General features: G+C 51.7%; 1 protein-coding gene across 1 annotated transcript in view; it reads right to left on the bottom strand.

Annotated features, from left to right (window-relative positions):
- TCF4 (transcription factor 4) overlaps positions 1-22,931 on the bottom strand; it is a 127,195-nt gene extending 104,264 nt beyond the window's left edge. The window contains exons 1-5 of the mRNA XM_017838790.1: positions 22,849-22,931; positions 15,470-15,589; positions 12,400-12,521; positions 8,655-8,746; positions 6,977-7,049 (exon numbers count right to left, since the gene is read on the bottom strand). Coding sequence (XP_017694279.1) covers positions 6,977-7,049; positions 8,655-8,746; positions 12,400-12,521; positions 15,470-15,522 — 340 coding nt within the window. The 5' untranslated portion in view covers positions 15,523-15,589; positions 22,849-22,931. The remainder of the gene's footprint in view (positions 1-6,976; positions 7,050-8,654; positions 8,747-12,399; positions 12,522-15,469; positions 15,590-22,848) is intronic.
- Positions 22,932-25,674: the final 2,743 nt, after the last annotated feature.

Raw genomic sequence — 25,674 nt, 5'->3', positions numbered from 1 at the left:
GCAGAAATCCTGATTGCCACACACATGATGTTCCACAGGGATTTGGGTTGGGTTTTTAACATACACTTTTCCAGGACCTCCAGGCCTGAGGTGGTGTAAGGGGAAGGATGCAAAGGGAGATCTCCTTGGGGAGCCTCCCTGGATCTGGGAATGAAGCACTGACCAAGGAAGGAGCACTGGGGCATCGGGACAGAGATCCCATATGGACACAGGACGGAGAAGGAACATATACATGGGATACACACACACACATGACAAAGCAGGGACATACACACGTGTGACACAGCAGAGTGACACACACACACACACGACAGAGCAGAAGGCCACATATACACCACATATACACACCTATATGATGAAGCAGGGTGCCACATACACACACATGTATGACAAAGCAGGGTGCCATACACCTCCATGACAGAGCAGGGGTCACACACACACCCATGACAGAGCAGGGGTCACACACACACCCATGACAGAGCAGGGGTCACACACACACACGACAGAGCAGGGGTCACACACACACCCATGACAGAGCTGGGGTCACACACACACATATTCCAGAGCTGGCTAAAGGGTAGGAAGGGCTGGAGCCACCAGGAAGGTGACAAGAAAACCTTTACAGTCGCCGAGTGCAGCCAAATTCCACAAGGGCCCACAGAAAACCCAGCAGCAGTTTCCAAACTGGATCCCCAGAAGCACAGACAACAACAGGGAGCAGCTCCTACAGGCATCACTACCGGGAGCACAGAAAGGTGCAGTTAAGGAGCGACTGCCACAACGGTTCTCAGACCAACGGGCTGTGACTGCCCCAAAATCCACCCAAACAACCCCAAGTTTCCATCCACCTGCTCGGTGGAGGCGCAGCTCAACTGCTCCTTGGCAGAAGGAATAAACCCTCCCAGCTCTCTCTTCCAGGCTTTTCCTAGTTCCCGTAGTTTGCTGGGAAAAGAAATTCCACAGCAGCGGTGGAAAAGATTAAAAAATTAATTAAGCATTTGGTCATTCCAACCTGAGAAGCACCAGGCAGGAAGTTTTCCATGCAAACAGCTTAGTGATAAAAATTCAGCAGGTTGGTGTTACCAATCCAGGGATTTGGGCCCAAATTCCCAGGTTGGAAACCTTCGAGCGGCACAAGGGGTGGATTTTGGGGACATTGGACCTCCCGGATGCCCAAAAATAAGTCACCTCAGGCAGCCACTTTTCCAAAGAAATAAGAGCAAATTGAATTATTGCAGGGGCTGGGATGTGCTGGCGTCATCCCTCCTGGCTGCCGAGGAACTCTGTGGAGTGGCCACTGGCAGATGGCACATCCTCTTACATGTGTATTAATTTTACATGCTACATCCTAGGAAACATTCCCAGGTTATTCCCGCTCTTCTCTCTGGTGTCCACCGCCCTGGAATCTGGGAAAACATTGGGAAAAGCACTTTAAACCATAACTGCTCCTTATGGAACAACTGCAGGGTTTTGTTGGCTGATGGGAGCTGAGTTAAATCCCAGCAGGATTTAAATCCCTGAAAACCACAGGCCACCCGGACTCTCCCCTTTTCCCGGGATTGCAGAGCTCCAGATTTCCAGCTACAACAAGTTTACCAGGAGGAGTAAATGTTTGATCTGTAAAGCTTCCAAAACGACTTTGTTTATCAGAGCCGACGAAGGGGGGGAAAAGAGGGAAAGGAATCATTTGGAGCTCAAAGCAAAATTGTTTATAGGACAGCTTTTAGTGCTCCAGGATTCCGGGCATTTAAGGAAGATTCCAGCAATTAACAGCATAAACTTCCACGACTTAATTCCACTCTATATGTTCCTATGGCTTAGTTGTTCCTCTGTTATTTCAGTTATTCCTCATTACAACACTAATCAGGAAAGATATTTGCTGATCCTGTCCAAAAAACATCAAGCAGCTTCTCCACAACATTCCTGGGATCCCAAAACAGGGGTTTAAACCCTTTGACTTCCTAAGTAAAGGAAAATATCCAAGTCATTCCCAAATTCTGTTTAAATTACAGAGGGGGAGTGATAAAAAAATTAAATCCCATTATTTTTTGGCTACTGCAGAAATAAGTGGTAAAAGAGGAAAATTTGGGGTTATTTGTGCCTATTCCATGTTCCCTGGGAATTCGGGCCATGGAAGCTGCATTTGCCTCTGACAAAAATCCACATGAATTTGGGAGTGGCACGAGCACAAATCCAGTGGGAAGAAGCCAAATTGTACCTCAGTTTTTTTCCCTGAGCAGGCTTTGTGCTCCCACTGAAGTCCAAGCCAGGCCCAAGTTGCCTGGTTTAACAGCCCCACTTTGTTCCCAGATCCCTGACATCCACAGGATAACGTCAAGCAGCATCCCTGCTGCTGCTGGATTTGGGAAGGGCAGGCAGGGGTGTCCCCCCTGCAGGTGACATTCGGGTGGCTGCGGCCCCGGAGCGGATTCTGATTTATTACATCTATTGCAGATGAGGTGACGTGGAACGAGGCTGCCCAAAGCACCTCCAGCTCCCAGTCTCCGTTATCACTGGGAATGGCCAGGCTGCTTTATCTCTTTCCTTACCAGCCAGGCCCTGGGCTCCCAGATTTCCACAGCCCAGGGACTGCAGGTGGCTGCAGCCCCGCAGTGGCCTTGGCAGCTACACTCAGTTTGCTCCTGCGAGTAAGAGCCGAGCCCCGGAGGAACCTCTGTGCTCTGCAAGTCAGCCTCCCGCTCCAGGGGGGCTCAGGCCACTTCCCAACAGCACAGCCTGGGGCTCTGGCTGCCCCCACGGAAGCGGCCGGGATAGGGCTGGGAGAGGAGGAGGATCCCGGGTAAACATAGCTGGAAGGATGGGAGGTAACAGCATTCCTGCTCTCCTTAATCATAATTACGAAACCTCGGGGATGGAAAAGAGGGAAGGAGTCGCTTTTGTGGAGTCCGGAGTTTTCAGCAGGGAAAACAAGAGGGATATGGCACAGGGAGCCGGGGTCGGGTCCGAGGGTCCTGCAGCCCCCCAGAGACCTGGAATAACAAGGAGGGAACGTGGAGCAACGGAGCCGAGCCGACACCCAAAGCCCATCATCATTTTCCCTCTTTCCTGGCATATCCCGTGGCAAACCCGGGCTCCCTGCCCTGGAATGGCGAGAGCTCCGGACCTGACACATCACTTCCTTGGTGCAGCACTATGGGGCAAAAGGCTGAGAATTGCTCTTTTGGGGGATTTTCCCCCTCTTTTTTATCTCTTGAATGGCTATTCTGCATTATAATCCCCTCCTTCCCAAATTCTCTCTGGTATGGGGTTTCTTCCCTAGCACACATTTCTACTGGGAATACTGGGATCCATGCCGGCATCCCCAGGTGTGCCTCACCTGAGCAGCTCCAAAACATCCTCTGAATAAAGCCTCGATTTAATTCCATTTTTTTGGTGATCAACCACCAACAGCAAAATTCTGTGGCTTCCCCACACTCCAAAACCAGGCTGTGTTTAAAACCCCCCCACAATATTTGTCAGAATTCCCTCACAGAACATCCCAAATCAAAAAAAAAAAATGGACTTTAACCCGAGCTGGATTTGTGATTCCCTCGTTAAAGATGTATTAATTTGTTGCTCTAATGCAGGCCAAGCCCTAATCAAACTAATGGCAAAATGAAAAGCGAGGATTTAAATCCTTTAAACGGACTTTGCTTTATTGGGAGATGCAGAGATGGGAGATTTTTTCCCTTTTTTTCTGGGCCATGGGAATGGGCAATGAGAAAAATCCCGCTTTTCTCCGATTCTGCTGCCACCCACACGCTATTCAGAGACACTCAGAGTGGGCAATCCAGAGCAGATGCTCCCAAATGGAGGTAAAATTCCAGGCTTTAAATAGAAGGAGCAGAAATCGAAGGGAATCAGGAAGATGTGGGCCCTGATTAATGGATAAAAACCCGAAATAAGCTGAATGTGACAGACCCAGGGAATTCTCGGGGGCAAAACTGCTCCCTGGTCTGTCACCCCTTTATTTTATGGGGCCTCACACTCAAAGTAGGATAAATTTGTGATGAATTTGCTGGGGAAGGGGTTGGAAACTCTTCCCAAAATTTTAGGTGATGTGGGCAAATTCATTTTCTTTTGGCCACCGTCCTAAAAAAAGGGAAAACAAAGCAGAAAAACTCAAAAGCCCCCCCCAGGTGCCCGCAATGAATGTGCATTGTTCAGTGGAAGGAGCAGCTCTTAAATCACTTCACAAACACGACCCAAGGCGGAGGGAACTCCGGGGGAGTTTGGCTCCCCGGTGCTCCCAGTGCCGGCTCTCCCGGCGCAGGTCAGAGGCTCCAGCCCCGGCGGAGCGCCCCGTGCCCAACACCTGCACACATCAAACACGCTGCTGGGCCTTCCCTGGGCTCACAAAAGCCTTTCATGTGAAAAATGCTCCCTGGGAATGTCAGGGCTGGAGCTCAGGTTACATTCCTTTCTCCCTGCAGCCCTCCCCGGGCTGGAACACGGGGAGAAGCCATGTTTGTGGAATTCGAGACTCAAAGGCAATGGGGCTTTACTTTCTTTCCCCCCCCACCCTGCGAATCACAACAGAGAGTCGTGGATTAGCTGAGGGAAAAGCCCCCGGGACGACTTGGAGCAGGAATTATTCCCACACTTCCTCGAGTCCAGCTAGTTTCACTTCCCTGCCTGGCATTACTTTTGGAGGCTCTGTTTTTCCTTCTTTTTCCTCCCTATAAGGAGTTCCAGGTTAATGCAGAGCAATGACATCTGTGGTTCCTCGTCTCAATAAACGTATTCCTAAAGAGGAATATTAAAATCTGGCTCAAACTTCCCAGGGAGAACTTGCAGGAGGAAAAGCAGGATCCCCCCCGCTCCCCAAACGCGCTGTTCCCAAAGTGCATCGTTAGAATAATAAACCACGTTTGCCATTACTGACGGAGCTGCCTTCGGTCCTGCCACGGAGCACAGAAACCCCTCTCGGAGCAGTTAGCCCGGTGTTATCCGCGCAATCCCGATTTCCCAAGCCCTGGCTCATCCCATCCCTGCATGGGCTCCAGACAATAGCCACGCACCTCCATCCTCAGGCCACGCACCTCCCTGGCATCGCCCCCAGCTTTTTGGGAAGCACTGAGCACTCCCTGCAAAATTCCCTGTCGAATTACCGAGCAATAGATATTCCAAGAGGAAAATTCCAGTTATTTTCCCTTGCAGAAGCCCCCTGCACTGCCATTGTGCAAACACTCGGCGCTTCCTCAAGCTTCTCCTTCCTCCTCCACCACCAGGCATTGATGTGGACAAGGAATTCTGCTGGAATTCTGTCCGTGGGACAGTTCAGGTGTTGTTTTAAGTGGTCTTTATCTCCCTAACCCTCACTTCCTGCAGCTCATTAAATCATCCTCCTTGGCTACAGGAGGTGTCAAAGTTCCTCGAATCCTTTCAGCTGTGGAGACAATAAAACACAATTTAATCACTCCCTGCTCTGGTTTGTCCTCCTGATCCAAGAGACTCCAGAGCTGAGGTTTGGGATGGAATTATTAAATATAACTCTGGGGTCACCCAGCCCAAGTGGTGGCTGTGCACGGCCCGGGCTCTGAGCGTGACAAATTGATTTGTCTGGCACAAACACTCCCCTGAAAACAAATAGAGTGGATATTCCATATCCGCCGAAATCGGCTCGGAAAATTACGGCGCAAAATGGCAAAAAATGGGATTAAAATCTACAGCTCGTGTTTGGAAAGTTGTTCAACCCCAACGGCAAAATTCTCCAAGTCGCTGCAAGCACAACATAACCAAGTTTAGGGAGATAAAACAAACCCATGGTGTTATTTCCAAAGGCTCCACAGAATAAAAGGCACAAAATGACTGTTCAGGTGGCACCTGAGCTTAAAAAACATTCCACTGCAGACCAACTGCCAGTTAGGAATCCTGCTCTGGAAATCAAAAGCTGACTGATGACCCAGTGCACTTAATGAAATGCTGGATAAAGAGAAGGGGTGCCTTGAATCGAGCAAAAGCTGGGAATATTGGGCATGAAACCCTTTGGAACGAGGCGGATATCCAGGGGCAGTTTGCAGGGAAGCCGTGCCCGAATTCCCCCCTGGTTTGCCCAGGATCCGGGTACAAGCCGACGGCCGGAGCATTGGCACGTGGAGCTGTAAACACTGCAGCTCCCTACCTGGGGCTGGGGCAGGAACACCAACTGCATCCCGGGGCAGGGAAATGGGCAATAAGGATCTCTGGGAGTTTGCCTTCTCATCTGTCAGGCACATAAAAGCCTCCCTATAAAACTGGAGTTGCCAGACAATTATTGTCCACACATGTTCCACCGCCAAGAGCTCCGAGATCGCTTTGTCATCCCACTCCCGATTTCAGGGAATGCTGCACTTGCCCATCCAGCCCCACCACAGCCAAAGAACAAACAAATCCTGCTTCTGCAACGCTCTGATATTCACAAGCAAAATGCCCCAGCTCGAGAAAGTGACCGAAAGGGTTCCATTCACAAAAAATATTCCATCCTCTCTCATCCTAAACACTTCCCTTCCTGCCCTTTATCCTCAGATACTTGTGATTTCTATATTTAATTGCAGTAGCCTCCCATTCGGCTTCAATTCTGCTTCAGTTCTGACTCACCAAATTCATTTGCACGCGAGAGGTTTCAACTCTCATCCCTCCCAGACAAAGAGAGTCTTTGGAATTGGAAATAAAAAAAATTCTCCGAGGCTCAAATTAAAAAAGGAAAAAGATAAACCTACTTTCAAATCAGAACAATTTTCAACAGCAGTTACACAGAGGGGAAGTTCAGGGTTTTTTCAAAAATCAGGAATGTGTTGCAGTGCTCTAAAAACCTCCCAGGCTCGTGGAAATAATAAAAATCAGAATAATCATAACCGGTGCTTAGGAATAATTCTGCTCCAATCCGAACAGATCTGCTCTCCACGAGAGATTAAAGCACCACAACAAAGGTAAAGCCCGTGGAGAAATAAATCACAGCATTTGCACCACAGAGGGAACAAAAAACGGTACCTACTTGAGCCAGTGAAATGTCCACTTGCCAAGGAAGTTGGTCCATTTTTCCCACTGCTCACGGGAGGTGAAAACATCTAAAAAAAAAACAAAGAGGCGTTACTAGTGGAAAACAAGCGATTCCCGAGTCCTCTGGCAGTCCAAAGTTCCTTCCACGGTCCTCAGGAGTTTCTCTCCCCCGAACCATCATCCCCCAAATGAGTGCAGATTCCTGCCAGCCCCCACCAGCGTGCCGCTTTTCTCAGGCTCGTTAGCTTCCCAAACAATCTGCCCTTCCCGAAGACTTCGAGCCATCCCAGTGCCCGGCAGCTCTCCAGCCTGGGAAGTGGGGCTGGCTCCGCTCTCCCCGCCGACAAAGGCGGAAAAAGTTGGGATTGGGTCGCAACCTTGGCCATCAATGTAGCAACGTCCACTTCCATCCCGCTCCAGGATTTGCCTGGCATGTGGGAACCCAAATAACAATAATGCAAAGTGCCACCTGCCCTAAATTCTCATCCCGTCTCTCCCACCGAGCAATTGGAAGCCAGGCTCGCTCCTCGCCCCCTCTCCCTCCCTCTCTCGCGCTCCTCTCTCTCTCTCTTCCCAGCATTTATTCCGACCCTAATTGGTTTCTCCCTTCTCCGACGCGTCTGGTGGATAATACGCACCTTCCCTGAGTCAGAGCCTGCAAAAAGCCAGGGAACAAATGGGAAAAGTGCACCGACAAGCAGAGAGGGGGCTGCGGAGCTGCCGCGGGCTACGATTCCCGGCCAAACTTCCCGCAGCCATCCCTCGGAAGCCGAGGCTGGAGCGGCAGCACCAGCCTGGAGCACGCGGGGGAGGGGGGGGGGGCTCGCCGGGCTTTAGGAGCGGCCCCGCATCTCCCAGCGAAAGCTCTGCCCTAAAATAAATAACTAAGTGGATAGAGAGATATTCCTGACATATTGGGGGGAAGGGAGGGGATGGGGAGAGGAAGGAAGGGGCTGGAGGGGGAGGGGGAGCCTGACAAAACTAGACAAGTGCACGCGTCCGGCGGAACGTTCGGCCTCCAAACCAGCCCAGGGGGACAAAAACCTCTTTTTCCCCGCGAAAAGAACGCCCCAAACCCCTGCCCAGGGCCGCGCCGAGAAGGTCGGAGCAGCTTTAGCGCCAGCAGAAGCCAGAGGAGATTTCAGGGAAAACTTTAAACTGAGACAGTCGTGGATTTCTTTGCACTTTCCATGTGCCAAAAAACGAAACAAGGGAAGAACCGAAAGGAGAATATCAGCGACTCATTAGCAATTAATTAGTTCATGTGCCAACCACGCTCGCAAATCTAAAGCACGGTAAAAGTGCAATATTGGTATGGAGGAATGATGAGAAATGGTCAGTTTTTGGGGCGTTTCTTTTGGCAGGAATTATTCGAGCCATCCGAGACACGAAACCAAGCTGCTAACGCGCCTGCATCTCCCATCACACACAATCAGAAAGACTCCAAACACTCAGCTTGGATTTTTTTTTTTAAGCAAAAACAGATATTTACCGTGCTTCTAGCTGCTGATTAAAAATTGCCCAATGTACTTAGAGCACAGTTTGGGGTTGGTTTTGTCGCTTTAGGGGTTTTTTTTGAGGGGAGGGTTGGATTTTTTTTTTTTGTTAACAGAGCAGCTAGAAGATTTTGGGTTTTTTAACAGCTGTTGCTAATTTCCACCGTTGTTTCTTACCGCACTGAAATCCAGTAAATCACTCAGTTCTTTGTCCGTCCCTAAGGCAGCCATTCGCTGTTGGTGATGCATTTTAGCAAAATCACACAAACCTAGAAACATGGAAATAACCGCAATCAGAAATCCCGAGCCTTGCAGGAAACACAGTCGGATTTTGCTTTTTTTCAAGGGGGGTCGGGGGGTGGGTGGTTGAGAAGAAAGAGGGAGGAAAAAAAAGATGGAGGGGCAGCAAAAAAAAAAAAAAAGGCGATATTGTATTTCCAAAGAGGCGAAACCCGGGAACATCCACTCTTAAACCCAAATCCAGAGGAGAAAAAAACAGGCAAAGCCTCGCTCCCGGAGCATCATTTATGCAACAGGAGGTTCAGCGAGGAATGAATGAGGATCCCAGAGAAGAAACTACAGCCATCCGCTCCCAACTTTTTCCCTTCTCCTTCTTCCACGCAAAGGAGCGTTTGGAGGCAGACACGGCAAAGAGCGAGAGGAGGAAAAAAAAAAAGGCACGGCGAGCTGCGAAGTGCAGGTTCCGGGGGCGGGGGGGGGCAGCGGGGGACAATTAGCCCCGATTCCTAATTTGCGGAGAGGAGGGGGGGGATAAGGCCGACAACAAGCCGGGAGCGGCTGGGCCTGTGCGGAGGCAGCGCCCGGGGGGAGGGGAGCCGAGGGAAGGGAAGGGAAGGAAGGGGAGAGGGAAGGGAAGGGGCACGGAGCCCAGCCCAGCCCCGCGGCCCCGACCCCGGCGAGCCCCGGCGCCGCCTCCGTACCCGCCGCCGCCGCTCATGGAGCTCCGAGAGCGGCTCCCGCCCGCTCCCGCCGCACTTTTCCAAGGATTCCACTTTGGATTCGCCCGGCTCGCGCACACACATGGCGAGCGCGTTTATACGGGGCCGCGGGCGCACGTGACGCGGGGACTTGGCCGGCAGGAACAAGGTTTTTTCCCCCCTTTGGATCGCCCGCTCCCCGTTCGTATTCTTGAGGTTTTTATATTTCTCTCTCTAACCTTGCTTTGTCGGGGCCGGTTTATTCCCGCCCTCCCGCTCGATCCCAGCCCCGAGCTTTCCCGGAGCATCGCTGCAAACTTTGCAAAGCAGCCGCTTGGATTTACGCGCAAGTTTTTGGGGACGCTGCCAGCAACCCCCCGCCCTTCCCCTTCCTGCTTCCCTCATCCCCTCTGCCACTTTTATTCCGTATTTTCCTCTCGCAGGCCCGACACCGCTAAAAAACAACTCCTTGGATTTCATTTTCCGGTAGGAAATAAAGCAGCGAGTCCCCGCGCCCGGCGTTTGCACCTTGGTGTATCTCTCACACGTGTAGTTACACCGTGTCTATGCAATGTATACACAATGTATATCTATTTCAACAGCCCGGAACTTGCACTTTCTTTCTTTCTTTCTTTTTTTTTCTTTTCTTTTCTTTTTTTTTTTTTTAAAATAACACATCGGGATCGACAATTTCAATCAAAAAATAAAAATGAAAGCAAAAAAAATACACAGACAAGTTAGTCTAACAGCAAATCGGAACTTTACCTTAAATGGCCACAAATATGTTCACAATATTCCAAGGGGGGGAAAAAAAGGAAAAAAAAGAAAAGGAATCAAAAGAATCAAAATAAAAAGAGAGGAATCTTCTGCCAAAGTGCTTTATTGTCTCACACGTGTGTGACCCTCCGAAACCACCAAAAAGTAGGGAAAGTGTCAGTCCCGCTCCGGCTTATTCCACAGCTTTTACAGGCACCCTACACCTGGCTTTGTTGGGATTTGGGGGGCCAAAAAAAAAATTATAAATTAAAAAATACATATAAAAAATAAAAAAAAATAAAAACAAGGAAAGAAAAAGAAAAAAGAAGGTCCGACAACTTTTGCCCTATTGTTTTTTACAGACACATGGTGAGGGGCTCGCGGCGCCGTGGCTCTCGGGGACTTGTCCTTCCTTTCGAAAAAAAAAAATTTAAAAAACCCCAGACAAACAAATCCAAAAAAAAAAAAAAAGAAACCCACCCAGAAGCAGGGGGGGCGCGGGGCCGGCGGTTCCCAGAGTTGGTCCGAGTTTAGGGCAGCGCGGGGCGGGCGGTCCGGGTGAGCAGCGCGGCCTCCCCCGCCGAGCCGCGGCCGCTCGCAGCCCGCCCGGGCATCGCCGCAGCGCCCGCCGCTCACATCCGGGCAATGCCCGCGCCTTATAAACCCGCGCCGTGACGGGCAGCGGGAGGAGGAGGAGGAGGAGGAGAGGGAGGGGAGGGCGGGAGGAAGCGGGCGGGACGGCGCGCCGGGGCTGCACAAGATGGAGGGACCCCGCCGCCCCCCCAGCGGAGAGGGGCCGCTGCCCCCGGGCTGGGGCCGCGCTGTGCCCGTCAGCGAGAGGGGCCGCACCGACTCCATTATGAGGGGGGCTGCGTTGGCTCCATTAATGATGGAGGTCTGCAATGCCCCCCGGAATGACGAGGGGCTGTATTGCCCCCCCGAATGGGGGGGGCGCGTTGTCCCTGTTAATCAGGGGGCCCGCGGTGCCCCCCGGAATGATGTTGGTCCGTACTGCCCACCCTAATGGGGGGGCCGCATTGTCGCCCATTAATGAGGGGGGTCCACGTTGCCCCCATCATGAGACGGGTCCACATTGTGCCCCACCGTGAGGGAGACCCACATTGCCCCCCATCGTGACAGGGGTCCACACTGCCCCCGGCCGGGAAGGAGGTTTGCATTGTTCCCCACCGTGAGGGGGTCTGCATTGCCCCCCACTGTAAGGGGAGCCCACACTGCCCCCCCATCGTGGGGGGGGTCTGCATTGCCCCCCATAATGAAGAGGATCCACACTGCCCCCCAGAATGAGGGGGGTTTGCATTGCCGCCATCACGAGGGAGGTCCCCACTGCCCCCCATTGTGAGGGGGGCCTGCACTGCCCTCAGCAGATCCTGTGAGGGATTTCATGACCCCCCCCAGCCCTCAGCAGACCCTTTTAGGGGTTTTATGCCCCTCAGCAGAACCCGTGAGAGGTTTCAGACCCCTCAGCCCTCGGCAGACCCTTTGAGGGGCCTCAGACCCCTCTCCCCTCCAGCCATGATCAGATGCCATTTTGTGTCCCCCTCCATCCCTCAGCAGACCCCGTGAGGGGTTTCAGACCCCTCAGACCCTCGTCCCTCAGCAGACCCTTTTAGGGGTTTCACACCTCACCATTTCTCAGCAGACCCTTGAAGAGTTTCGTGCCTCTCAGCCTCCATAGCCCTCAGCAGCCCCTGTGAGGGGTTCACGCTCCTCAGCCCCCCCGGCCCTCAGCAGCCCCTGTGAGGGGTTTCCCGTCATTTTGAGCCCTCAGCCCCGTGAGGGGTTTCCCGCCCTTCGGACCCCCCAGCCCTCAGCAGACCCTGTCAAGGGTTTCAGACTCCTCATTCCCCTCAAACATCAGCAGACCCTCAAAGAGTTTTGTGCCCCTCAGACCCCCCAGCCCTCAGCAGACCCTGTCAAGGGTTTCAGACCCCCAACACACAGCAAACCCTTTTAGGGGTTTCAGACCCCTCAGCCCCCCAACCCAACCCTCAGCAGACCCTTTTAAGTGTTTTTTACCTCACCATTTCTCAGCAGACCCTTGAAGAGTTTTGTGCCTCTCAGCCTCCATAGCCCTCAGCAGCCCCTGTGAGGGGTTTCCCGCCTTTCGGACCCCCCGGCCCTCGCCAGGGCAGCACCTGGGAAGCTGAAATGCTCTGTGAACATTGGAAGTGGTGTCAAAAGTACAGGAATTGGCCAAAAAGTCTCACCTTGATATTCCGGAACTCCAAAAGGAATTTTTACGCTGTCTGTAAACTGTAATACCAGGATGGCAAAGTACCAGACTCCAGTTTGCTCCAGTTTGGGGCTATGGTTGTGCCCGTTGTCATTCCTGTAAAAAGACATCTAAATGGGGCTTTCCATAAATCCATGAACGAGAGTGCACTTGTTCAGTGGATTTATGGATTTGCAGATACACTTTGGAAATTTTATCAGACTCCCCATTCCCTCCAAAAAAGCAGGAAAACAAAGCCAAAAAAAATTCAGAATTTCGACGCAACCTCTATTATATCTCTTTGAGCTTCATGGGGTCAACATGAAGATGGTTTGGGTTGGAGGGGACCTTAAATTCACCCATTTCAGTGAAGCTTAACTAAGATAAGTTTCATCAAAAAATGCCTCCGATTTCCATGGAAAGATAACCTCAGAGGGAGGAAAATATTCTTCTGGACTTGTATGAATTCCGATTAAAATTTGGTTTGTTTTCTAATTCCCTAATGGAATGAGATGTTTGATTTCAATTAAAACGAAATGTCATCATTTGAGGATCTACTAATGGGTATGGAATAACGGAGCCCATTAGGGAGAAAACAGTGGATTTGGGAAAAGGCCAAGAGGTGCAGGGGATGCAATGAGATTTTCCATGTATTTTCAGGTTTTGGAAATGGGCAGATGTAGGTCGGTATGGAAATCCATAGGTTGTGATGACAGGAGCACAAAAAACACAATAAAGCAATTTCTTATCAAGATTTCAGCAGGAATCTTTCCTATTTCCTAAAGAACCAGCATCTGGAAATATGTTTTTCCCTGAAAACATTTATATACATATTTCATTAAATTATAGAGGGATGTTGTTTGGAGATGTGTCAAAGCAGATTAAACAGTGAAAAGCAATTAAAAAACACAATTATTGTTATTATTTCCCTACTGATTGGAATCTAGTTGGTGACTAAAGTACAGCCCAGAAAAGCTGTGGATTCCCATTCCAACTTGGCCTTGAACACTTCCAGGGATGGGGCAGCCACAGCTTCTCTGGGAATATCATCTGGAGGGAGTTTACAAGATTTAACAGTTTATTCACCCACACGGTATTATTTAAATTATTGAGTGGTCTTTGAAGTCCCTCCATTGATGGCAAAAAAAGGTGGTTGTTATTATAATACATTATTTTTATATATTATTTGTCTTATTAGTATTTATTATTGATTACAGACCGCCAGAATTTCACCAGACACCCTTGGTTTGAGCACCGTGCACTGCCATCCCTCGCTTGTACTTATAATGGAATTACAAGCTCCTGGAAAAAATACATGGGAATAAGAATAGGAAAGGGATGAAGAAGGGAATAATTGGGGGAATACATGGTGGCTGGATTAGTTATTGTCCCAATTAGCTGCCTGAATTAGCTCCTTGACAAGGAACACAGAAGGAAGGATAAAGGGCTATCTGGGACAAGGACAGTTTTTAGGGAAGCTACTGCTCTAAGTGTATTATGATTTAAATATAAAGAGCTGCAGGTTTCAGTTAAATGGATTTTGATTCTGCTTATTTTTCTGACAGTAGATTTGTTTCATTTCCATATTAATCTCCTTTTATTAAACCATAGACATTCCAACCCTTGCTTTATGGGAACAGCCTAGGACATAATCTAACCTCAAAAAAAATACATGTACTTAATAAAGAGATTGAGGTTGGATTTAAATACTGTGAACTGGACACACAATTATATCATTTCCAGGTCTGGGAGAAGTTGTTTATTTGGGGGGAACACGAGGAAGGAAATTTTACTCAAATTAATTTTCATGGCAAACCTGTTACAATGTTTTGGAGGGAAACAAATTCCTTGTGCCAGGGGAGGGTCAGGATGGACACCAGGAGGAATTTCCTGCTGGAAAGGGTGGTCGGGCCTTGGAAGGGGCTGCCCAGGGAGGTGGTGGATCCCCATCCCTGGAGGTGTCCAAGGAACGCCTGGTCGTGGCACTTGTGCTCTGGGATCAGTCCCAGCTTGGACTCCATGACCTTGGAGGTCTCTTCCAACCTCAGTGATCCTGGGATTCTATAAATTTGGAAGTAGATCTTTCTTAATCCACTCAGGAAGAGGAAAGATGTCATTGCATCAACGGCCATCAGATTTTTGTGTCAGGCCCCCAGACTTCTCCTGTGCTTCCCGATTATTCCCTTTGTTATCGAACAAACCCCAACCGGAGCGATGTTTGTGCCAATATTTCTTATTCTTTGGGATAATCCACTGAGTGGGATGAAACCTGTGTTCCTGCAAATGTTTTAAGGACTAGAAATTCAGCCAGCACTGGGTTTCTAAAGCAGCTCTGCTGAACAAGAGGGAGGACAGGAGCAGAGCTCCAAGGGTGGCTGCTGCTGAGGAGAAGCTGAGTGGAGGAGCTGTGGCTGCCCCACCTGGGGAAGTGTCCCAGGCCAGGTTGGACAGGGCTTGGAGCAACCTGGGCTGGTGGAACCCTTCAGCAGAGCTCTGGCTGGAGCCTCCAGACACTCCAGTTGGAGCCTCAGAGACACAGACGTGTCTCTGCACTGTCTCTGGGCCACCTCCCACACACGAGACGGGAACATGGGCACTGATCTCCCTCTGCCTGGAGCTCCTTGGGAAGAGCTGCAAGTTGCCACCCCAGAACCTCCTGACTGCAACTTTCTGCCACTCCTCGATATGCACTAACTGTGGATAAATAGCAAAGAACGGGTCCGAAGGGGTCCTGGAAGGGCAGGGAGTTCTCCCTAAGATATAACAACCTCCGTTCCCCAGCAGGAATTCCAGGGCCTTGCTCAGATACATTGGTTGTGTTGCCTGTAGAGAGGGAGCTTAAAAGGTTGAGAAGAAATGAGGGATTAAGGAGAAAACAAAGCAGGAGAGGGAAAGAACACAAAACCAAAGTACATCTGGTTGCTCCAAGTCCCATCCAACCTGGCCTTGGGCACTTCCAGGGATAAAGGAGCTGAGGAGCAGGCTGGTGGGGCTGGAGTCAGGGATTTACAGCGGCTGACTATCCAACTCTATAATAAATGAGGATCATTTATAACTTAGCTCACCTGGAGCTTCCCTTTTGTCCTGCCGGTGCTCGGCCACAGGAGTGTTGCTTCATGTCTGCACTGAAGAAGGTGTAGCCAGGAGGTTCATAGGATGTGACTTTCCAGGTCTAGTCTGAAGCTCTGGATGAAACAATTGATATTCCTAAACCTAATCCAAGCTAAGACACCTCCAGCTGGCACCTCCCAGCACCCAAAGTTCTTGCTCTCAGTCACCGACCCTGGGAAAGCCCCTCCCTGCTGAGTACACCCTGATCCTGCAGGAACACCTGCCACCAGCCAAGGTCCTTCCCAAATGTCACAGCTCCTGAAGCCAGGAATGGAGACAGCCTGGAAGGGCAGATGCCTGGAGCCCTGGGATGGGTGGGTGAAGTTTGACTAGCTCAGGGGAAGGGGAATTCCAGTGCTGGGAAGGGGCTGCGTGTGAGGTCACCCAGGGAAGCTGTGGCTGCCCCACCCCTGCAGTGTCCAAGGCCAGCAGGACGGGGCTCGCAGCAGCCTGGGCTAGCGGGAGGTGTCCCTGCCCGTGGCAGGGCGTGGGATAAGACGAGCCTAAAGGTCTCTCGCCACCCAACCCGCTGTGGGATTCGGGGTTTCATTTCCTCGCCGGGATGCGCGAGGAGGGCGGGGGTCCGGGGCAGGAGGAGGAGGGAGAGCAGGAGGCGGGCTGGGCAGAGCGCTGCTGTCCCGGGAGTAACTCCCGGCCATGTGCCGAGGGAGGGAGTTTGTCTCGGCCCGGCAGCCCAAAGAGCCGCGCTCGGCTCTGCCAAGCACCTGTGTAAGAATGCAGCTGCAGGCCTGGGAAAACAATGGGAAAACAATGGGAACTGTGACAGCCCATTAATATCGAGCGGCCCCAGAGCGGGGAAGGCACCGAGGCACAGTTCCACCGGAGCACACGGCGGCATTGCCGAGGTGTGCCAGGGAGCACTAACCGGGACTGGGGGGTGTGCACATCACGTCAGCTGAGGGGTTATTGGCTCTGCCAGACGGCAAAACAAACGGAGCACGAGGATCCATTCCTTCGGCGTTTCCTTTCCTTACTTTTTATTCCATATCCATTTGATGTGTTGGGATTTTTCCTTGTTTTCTGTGTTTTGTAGTTTGCTCTGGCTATTTTTTTTCTGGAGAGGCAAGAGTTTGGAAAGTGCAGGCGGCGTTTCCAACTGTGATCCGCACAGATGGGAGCGAGGGAACATTCTCCAGGCAAAAATTGTTCTCGGAGACATTTGGATCCGAAAGGATCTGTCTCTGTACGAGGTGGAACATCCTGATTCTCGACAAGAGGGGGCTCAGGCAGGCACATCACAGAGGAGGGAGCCATGGGCATGAGGAGGAGATGGATGCAGCTTGGATCGTAGAACCACAGAGTCATGGAATGGGTTGGGTTGGAAGGGACCTTAAATGCCATCTCATTCCACCCCCTGCCATGGGCAGGGACACCTCCCACGAGCCCAGTGGGTCCAACCCAAAGGATGCCCATTCTCCCACGCCTAAAGCACCACAATGCACGGGAAGAGCTGCCCCATGGACAAACATTCCGAGTGGAGCCGCTGAGGTGCTTTGCTGGTGTTGTGCCCTCAGCCCTCGGCCACTGTTAATGGGTTTGGGGTCTGGTGGTGCCACAGTGCATGATGGAGAGTCCCTGTCACTGCCAGCAGCAGTTACAAATTACAGGAGGGGCAGGCATGGGCCAGTGAAATCCAAAACAATTTGCCTTGCATAGATTAGCAGTTCCTGAAGAGATCCCACATTAATCTGGGAAAGATTTCCATGAGGTCGAGGGTGTGAGATCAGTGAGAGGCAGTTAAATTGTCCGAGCCCGTAATGTCTCCCCATAACCCCGAAGGAAAAGGGGGCCTCATCCAGCTCGGTTTTCCTGCTCATGGGTCCCTGTTGCTGCACTGTCAGGAGCTCAGCTCATGGAATTTGGAAGCACAGGATACACAGAGGAAGCTCCAGAGTGTCTGTGGAGCCCTGGAAAAGCTGGTGGCATCGGTCAAAGGCAGCTCCTGGGCTGAGGAGTGGCCAGCTCTCTGTTCATCACATCTTTCCCTTCCGTATCCACGTTCCGTTTGTTCCTCCCAACCCTAAATTTCCGTGGTTTTCTCTCCCTCCCCTCCTGGAATGGCTTTGCAAATGCTCAGCCTTAAGTAATAGTCAGTAAAGGCGAATTACCTTAAATCAAGGCAGGGTTATCTAATTTAGAGAATAGGAAATAGAGAGAAAATCAAAGTAAATGAAAAGCAAACGGAATAATTCATCTCCAACCCACAGGCTGGCTCAACAGGACGAGGCTTTGCCTTGTGCTCGGCTGAGCAGCCACACAGCACAAGTTACAGGCCCCTGATCCCAAACCAACAACCTCCTGGGGCCCTGCACTCCCAAATCCTAAAGCACATTCCTGGGCAGTTCTGCTTTCATCATCAACACCTCCAGCTGAGCCTCTCTGTGCTCAGCTTCCTCCTGCCTTGGCTGGGGCACACTCACTTCCCTGGACTGTTTGTAAGTGCCAGCTCACACCTTCCTACCACATCTAGACAAGATAGTCCATGGAATTCCAGACTGGACTGAGCTGGGAGGGACCTTAAAGCTCATCCCATTCTGACCAGTCACCTTCCACTAGACCAGGTTATTCCAACCTTGGCTTGGACACTTCCAGGGATCCAGGGGCAGCCACAGCTTCTGGGCAACCTGTGCCAGGGCCTCACTTCCCTTGCAGCCAGGAATTCCTCCCCAGTATCCCTCCTGAGTTCCCCCCTTTAGCTCTCCCCAGCCCTTTATTAACATGCAGTACGGTGCCGTCCCCCGTGGAATGCCCCGTGGAATGCCGTCCCCCGTGGAATGAATCCCATTACAGGATCCTGCAGAAGGCTTTCCAGCTTCCTTCCGATTCACACAGGGTGCTTCAGAGGAATCCTGGGAATACAGGGGAGGTCTTTGGCAATTGCACAGCACCTTTTTTTCAGGCAACTTCACTGAAGATGCCCTTGTTAGATGAAAGACTCCTCAGAAGCTGATTACCCCCTCCGGTTGGGATCCTCATTGTTCTCCAGACAGAGGAGCTGCTCCGATATTTTTTATTTAAAAAATTGTCACCTTAGTTTATTATGGAATCATGGAATGGTTTGGTGGGAAGGGATCTTGAAGATCATCTTGTTCCAACCCCTTGCCAAGGGCAGGGACACCTGCCACTGGCTCAGGTTGCTCCAAGCCCTGTCCACCCCAGCCTTGGATGCTTCCAGGGCTGAGACAAGGGAGTTTTAGATTGGCACCAGAAAACATGTACTGGAAGCTCCCCCTGCCTTCCTGCAGGATGGATCCATGTGGGAATTCAGGAGAGCATTCCCATCAGTGGGGCTGCAGTTCTCACCTGCTGCTGAGCTGCCTCTGTGGGGCTCCAAGAGCTTTCCCAGGGAGTTCGAGTAGGAAACGAGGAAAGGCATCGCTGTGACCATGCGGGGCCGAGGGATCCACTCCAGGATGGTGTTTCCTGAGCCTCATTCCTGGTTAAGTGCTCCAGGCCAGGCTTGGAGCAACCTGGGCTAGTGGAAGGTGTCCCTGCCCACAACAGGGGGTGGAACTGGATGAGTTTTAAGGTCTCTCCCAATCCAAACCATTCTGGGATTCATTCCAGGATTCCATAACCCTCTCTGCACCAAACCCCACAGCCAAGACCTTTGGTGTTTCACACTGACCCCAATCCCAAAGCTTTTGCTCCTGTTTCCATCCCAGTGATTCCTAAGCCACACTTTGTGCCTGCTGCTCAAATGGGGACATTCCCGGGTTACCCTCTCCATGGATGGAGGCACTGACCTCCATCCCTGAGCTCACAGAGGGGGAGCACAGCCCAGCTCCTCAGCAGCCGGAATGGTCCCATCCAGGTTTGGTTCCCCTTCCCCCTTCCTAAAGAATTCCCAGCGATTCCTGTGCCACGAACACTGGCAATCAGAACCCCTCAGGGTTGGCAGCACAGTTTGGGCAAACGAGGCATCTCCTGGGGAGGCTTCGTTCTGCTGTGGGAATTCGGGAGGCTGAGCACCAGCAGGTCACATCTCGCTTCCAGTGGATCCAGAGTCATTTTCCCGTGGAGTCTGGAAGGAGTAGGATTGCATTTGCACTTGGTGTTTAAAACAAACAAACCTATATATTAAATTAGCCTGCGGAATGCGCAGGGAAGTAAAACCCACACCGTTAAATTACAGATGAAGGGGGAAGAGTCCAAATTCTCCCAAATGTTCTCGTTTTCCTGGTTTTTTCCCCCCCTAACGACCGTGGTTCTATTTTGCCATGGTTTAATAATACAGCAGAGGTTAAATGAAACATGAAAAGGGGCTGTACATTAAAATTGAGATAACTCTTCCTCCAGTGAAGTGGAACCCAGCAGATGTAGCTGCACACTGTAATTGCTGCCTGTTTCCTGTCACTCTGATTAAGTTGCATTGTCCCTGCTCCAAGTGTAGGAATCAGTGGCTTCCCATAGGGCACAGCATGGGACAACTGGCTCCGGCAGGCAAATGGCTCTGCGCACCTCCTGCCCGTCCTGGAATGGTGTAGGCACACAATAGACAGGGATGGCTCCTGGAATCCATAGGCTCTGCAGAGGGGGTCCCACGGGACAGGCACTGCGGGCGAGGGCCGGGGCCTGGGAACGCTCAGATCCCCAGTCCAGAGGCCAAATCCGCGTGGTTCCTGCCTGCTGTGCTAACTGCATCTCCAGGGTTACTCTGCACCTTCTAGTGCTGCTCTTCTCCTCCTCCCAAAGCCACAGAATCACAGAATCATGGAATGGTTCGTGTTGGAAGGGAGCTCCAGGACCATCCAGTTCCATCCCTCTGCAGGGACACCTTCCACTAGACAGATTGCTCCAACCTGGCCTTGGACACTTCCAGGGGTGGGGAGTCCACACACTCTGCTCACAGCTATCCATGTGTTCTGGTAACAAACCCCTCCTTACGGGATTAAACTTCCGATGGTAAATCCCAGGAGCTGTCTGGGAACGCAGGGCTGCATTCCCAGCTGGAGATCACTGGAGCCAGCGCGGTGTCTGTGACTTACAGCAGCTCTTGGACTTGCCTGAGAGGTCCAGAAAGGGCTCTTTCCATGTGAGTCCATTGAGAAGGAATGAGCTTGGAGCAGCCTGGGCTATGGAAGGTGTCCCTGCCCATGGCAGGGGGTGGAAGGGGATGATCCTTAAAATCCCTCCCAACCCAAACCATTCTGGCATTCCACAGTTCTATAAAATCCCGTTTTGGCTCCTTAATCCCCAGCTGGATCTGGGACCTTGCTTTCTAAAAATGGAAATTAATATTAAAGCTCATTCCTTAACACATGTTTATTTTCTAATTTATAGAATGCACCTATTACAGCCTCCAGACACATGTGCTTGATTATAATGATTATCATATGTATTTTCTAAGGCATCATCACCATAATATCAAATGTCATTAGAGAAATTAGGGAAGAGCAGCAGCATTCCTTCCAGGGAAAAGCCAGTTTCCTCTTTTCCCAGCACAGTAGTGAAATCCCAGAAAACTCAGCTGATTTTCTGCCACTTTTGTTTTAGGTTGACACAAAACAACCTGATCCCTGGGGGAAAGTGCAACGTGCACCTGAAGCCAAGCCCTGTGTGAAAATTCCATGTAAAAAGGCCCAGAGCTGTGCAGGGAAGCTCCAAAATCTGGGCTGTCCACTGAGTCCTGTTTTCCCCCTGCTCCCCCCTGCCAGGGCAGGAACCCACAGCTCATCCCAGGATGAGGGAAACACAAGGACCACGAGATCCTGAGCTCAGGGTTAGGGTGACAAACCCTGCCTTGAATCCTGGCTGCTGCTCCCAGGGACATTTTCTTTCCCCTAATATAAGTATTTCCCAAGGGAAATTCTAATTTCGGGAGCAAAATCCCACTTCAAGACGTGGAAGGAAGAAAGCGAGGTGCCAGGGGATCTGCTGGATGCTCTGTGTGTCTTCCCAGGGGTGGCAGACACGGATCTGGATTGTTTCAGGAGAGCCAAGGGGTTTTTTAATTTCAATATTTACTTATTTAAGCTCCAGCAGAGGAGGGAAACAGCTGTGGATGACACGGATATCCCACCATTCCAGACTGGATGGTCTGTCTGGAACACACGTGCTGGATTTCAAGTCTGTGTGTGTCCAGGAGCGGGAAGAGGGGGAGCTGCTCTGGGGGGACCCTCCAGGTCCTTCAAGGGAAGGGGCCAGGAAGAGCTGGGGTGGAGGGGATGGAATGACCCCTGGGAGTGGGGCATGGGAAAGTACAGTTGGCCGTGCCAGTGCCCTCAGTGCCCAACATCTCCTATTTTTGCTCCTAATTAATTAAAAACGAGCATTGCCTGTTTTGCTCTACCTGATTTAGCATCACTTTCCCAAACCTCGAGGTTTTCCACCCAGCCTCTCGCAGTCCCCAGGGATGGCAGGCCCTGGTTTTGGCCACGCTGAGCAGAAGAGCCCCTTAAATCCCGTGCCACGGGGGTGAAGCAGCAGGGAGCACAGAGCCGCCTTTGGATTGCTGACTCTGACTAAATCCTGGGGTTTTTTCCTTCCTCTGCGTCATTTATGTGATTATTTTTGTGCTTCGTGTGCTCAAAAATCCCTGGGGAACGGGGAAAGAAAAAAATCTCCTTTTTTATCATTTTTGCTTTGCAAGTCACTTTGTAAGGGAGCACTTTGGTGTCTTCAGAGGGATTGAAACCCACCTGTTCCCTCTGAGGAAAGACGGGAGCGGCCTTTGGATTCGGGAGCTCTCAGTGAGACTAAACCTGTTGGTCCCACACCTGGGAAGGGGGTTTTGAGCAGGATTTTCAGCCTCAAAGCAAAGGTTTATTTTGCTGGCAGAACCAGGGGTCGGAGAAGGGAGCGTTCCTCCTGCTCTGGCAGGGATTCCAGAGTGCTCCCTGCACCCCAGCCGTGCCAGTAGCGCTCCAGGGAAGGATTTACCCTGGAAAATGAGGAGCAAACCAGGGAAATGGACCGGCGGGGCTGCACGTCCTGCCTGCTCCCACCTGGGAGGACGTCTAAGGTCACTTGGATAATCTAATCCCGCCCAGGATGATATCTGGCTCCGGCAGGAACTCTTGGAAGGGTTTGAACAACATCCATCTTCATTACACCCCACCCTCGTGTCTGTATGATTGATTCCTGCTAAATTCGGTTTAATTGCTCAGAAGGTCTCAGGGAATGACATTTGGAGGGAGCCAAGCGGGATGTCTGAGCTCCCCCTGCTGCTCCGCCGCACGCACCACCCGCGCCCGCCCCGCGCCCCGGGAGCCGCTCCCTCGGGGCCCGGCCGAGGCCGGCTCGGGGCTAGCGCGGGGGCACCGGGAGCATCCCGAGCCCCAGATCCCACGGGATCAACCCTTCAGCTCACCTGGCCGGGGCTGGCTGCCAAGGGCTGTGTCCGGCGGTGGAACTGGTGCCCCAGGGCCGAATCCATCGGCCATCCCGGTGCTTCGGAGCTCCTGTGGATGCAGCCAGGGCAGGACGAGGTCTCACGTCACCCAGCTCCCTGGTCACGGCCGCGGCTTCCCCTCCTCAGGAATGTGCTCAGCTCTCCCTGCGGACAAACTTCAGCACGTCAGGGCAGATCCTCAGGGAATTAATCCTGCAATCCCAGAACAGTTTGGGTTGGAAGGGACCTTAAAGTTCATCCAGTTCCAGCCCCTGTCATGGGCAGGGACACCTTCCACTACCTCAGATTGCTCCAACCTGGCCTTGGACACTCCCAAGGATCCAGGGGCAGCCACAGCTCCTCTGGACAGCCAGGGCCTCCCCACCCTCCCAGACAGGAATTCCTTCCCAATATCCCATCTGGCAGTGGGAAGCCATTCCCTCCTGTCCTGTCCCTCCAAAGTCCCTCTCCAGGTGGAAAGTACTCTGAAACATCCATGCAACACCCACCAAGCCCTCCTGCGTCCTTTGGGAATACTGCCTGAGGAGTTTCTCAGTCTGTGCCACCCTCAGCCTGCTTTTTGGCTGTGGGGAGAGGCTGATGATCCGACAGCTCCGACCGCTCCGTGCAGGAGCTCAGGCAGCCTCAGCCCTGCTTTTTGGAGGTGTAAGTAGGACAACCCAGGGAGGCCTGGCCTGGCACTGCTGCAGCCACGGAAATGATTGGAAAACACCGTGAGGAGAAAGAGAGAAGGGTCTGGGAGAAGGAGGACAGGACCTCGTGAGGGTCTGTTCCCTTTGGCTTCAGGGTCTGGAACAACACTCAGCTGCCCTGGATGGAGGCGAGGGCAAAGGGGGAAAGAAATACACATTTGTGCCCCAAAGATCACTAAATGGAGAGAAACCCCCCGGGGCAAATCCCAGCATGGACTCCTCGTCCTTTGCGCCCCCAGCCCGAGGATCCGGAGCGTGGCCGCGGGCGCAGCCGAAGATCTCCATTTGCAAACAGAGTTTTAATTACTCGCGAAAGCCATCAATTGTTCACCAGATAATGCCACGGATTGGTCCTCCCAGTGTGAAGTGCAACCGTCCAGAACCCCCACAGTATTATAAATAGGCTTCGGAGCCGGGATTGATTGATGTTTGGCAGAAAATCTATTCCTCGGAGCATGTGTATTCCTTCTGTTCACCAGCTCCATACAAATATACTCGGGCTGATTTTTTATTCAAATCTCCAATTTATGTCGGGTTTAAACTGTTAAATATTTAAAGCCTTTTTCATCTTCCCCCCCACCCCTGTTTCCCGTCTGAGGTAACCAAACCTCGCGCCGAACGCAAACGAGGCTCGGAGATTTAGCACATTCCTGGGGGGGAGAGAAAAGGTTTATTAATTATAGTGAGACTCAAATAATATGCTTCCTTGACACTAATGTTCCATCAGTTCCAAGCACAGGGATCCTGTGGGATAGCTTTAAAGCCTTTCTCAGGATCCAGCTTACGGCGTTTACGGCTCCAGAGAAGGAGGAATTTAATGAACAGCACTCGGAGTTTGAACAGAGGGTCGGGGATATTGAGGTGTAAAAACTACAGCCACGAGGAGCTGTTCCAGGGCAGTCCCTGGGACTCCACGAGGAAACATCAAATGGAGAGCAGTCTGATGTGCTTTCTCAAGAATCTCCACCAATATCCAGGGCTCCTTCGGCCTCGTTCCACTCTGACAGCCAACACCTCCCAGGAGTCGCGTCTGCTGGCAAACCTCCCTCCCCAAGTCTTACTGAAGTTTTCACTTATCAAGTCAATACTCTGGAAGAACTCTATTCTGGAATTTTTGTGACACCAGGGCTTTGATTCCACACAGCCCTTGTTCTCCCTGTGCATTTCCCTCCCCTCACCCTCGTGGCTGTGATGAATTCATTTATTCCCGGCTTCGGGAGAGCCGCAGTCGGGAGGCGAGGCCCCATTATGTCTTACTGATTATTGTGTGGTGTACTAAAATCTGGAGACACAGGTGAGTTCATGGATGTCTCCACAGAATTATGGAATCGCTGAGGTTGGAAAAGCCCTCCCAGTCCAAGCTGGACTGATCCCAGCCCAGAGCACTGAGTGCCATGTCCAGGCATTCCTTGGACACCTCCAGAGTGAGGTCCTCAAACCACAGATTTTGGAGCTTTTGCTATGGAAGCACACAATGATTTGGGCTGGAAGGGATTTTAAGGATCACCTCATTCCCACCCCCTGCCACAGGCAGGGACACCTCCCACTAGCCCAGGTTGCTGCAGCCTGGCCTTGGACACTTTCAGGGACAGGGCAGCCACAGTTTCTCTGGGCAACCTGTGCCAGGGCCTCCCCACCCTCCCAGCCAGGAATTCCCTCCCAGCATCCCATCTAAACCAGTGGGAAGCCATTCCCTGTGTCCTGTCCCTCTAGGCCCTTGTGAAAATAACAGAATTCCAACTTTTTGTTCCTTAAACTTACTGAAATATGATCTGTAAAGCAGAACTGCCAATCTGGGTCAAGCTCCTGGGAACTCCTGAGGGTAAGGGCTGTATTTTTGGCACAGGAGATCCCACTAAGATCCCAAAGCCCACCTCTCCTGCAGGATTCTTAACTGGGATTGAAATGAGTCAGAGCAAGGTTCACAGAACAACTCTTACACGGCAGAGAACAAAGCAGGAGCCCATTTACCAAGGCAGCAATTGCCTCTGTGGAGCATCCGAGTCCCTGGGCTGCCGTTCCCAGCACTGCTGGGGAATGAAACTAATGACGGGAGCATCTCCGAGGAGTTGGGCTGGCAAGTGGGAACGGG

The sequence above is a fragment of the Lepidothrix coronata genome, unplaced genomic scaffold, assembly GCF_001604755.1.
Source record: "Lepidothrix coronata isolate B3197 unplaced genomic scaffold, Lepidothrix_coronata-1.0 Scaffold359, whole genome shotgun sequence".
Taxonomy (NCBI): Eukaryota; Metazoa; Chordata; class Aves; order Passeriformes; family Pipridae; genus Lepidothrix; species Lepidothrix coronata.
This window is presented reverse-complemented; position numbering and strand designations above follow the sequence as displayed.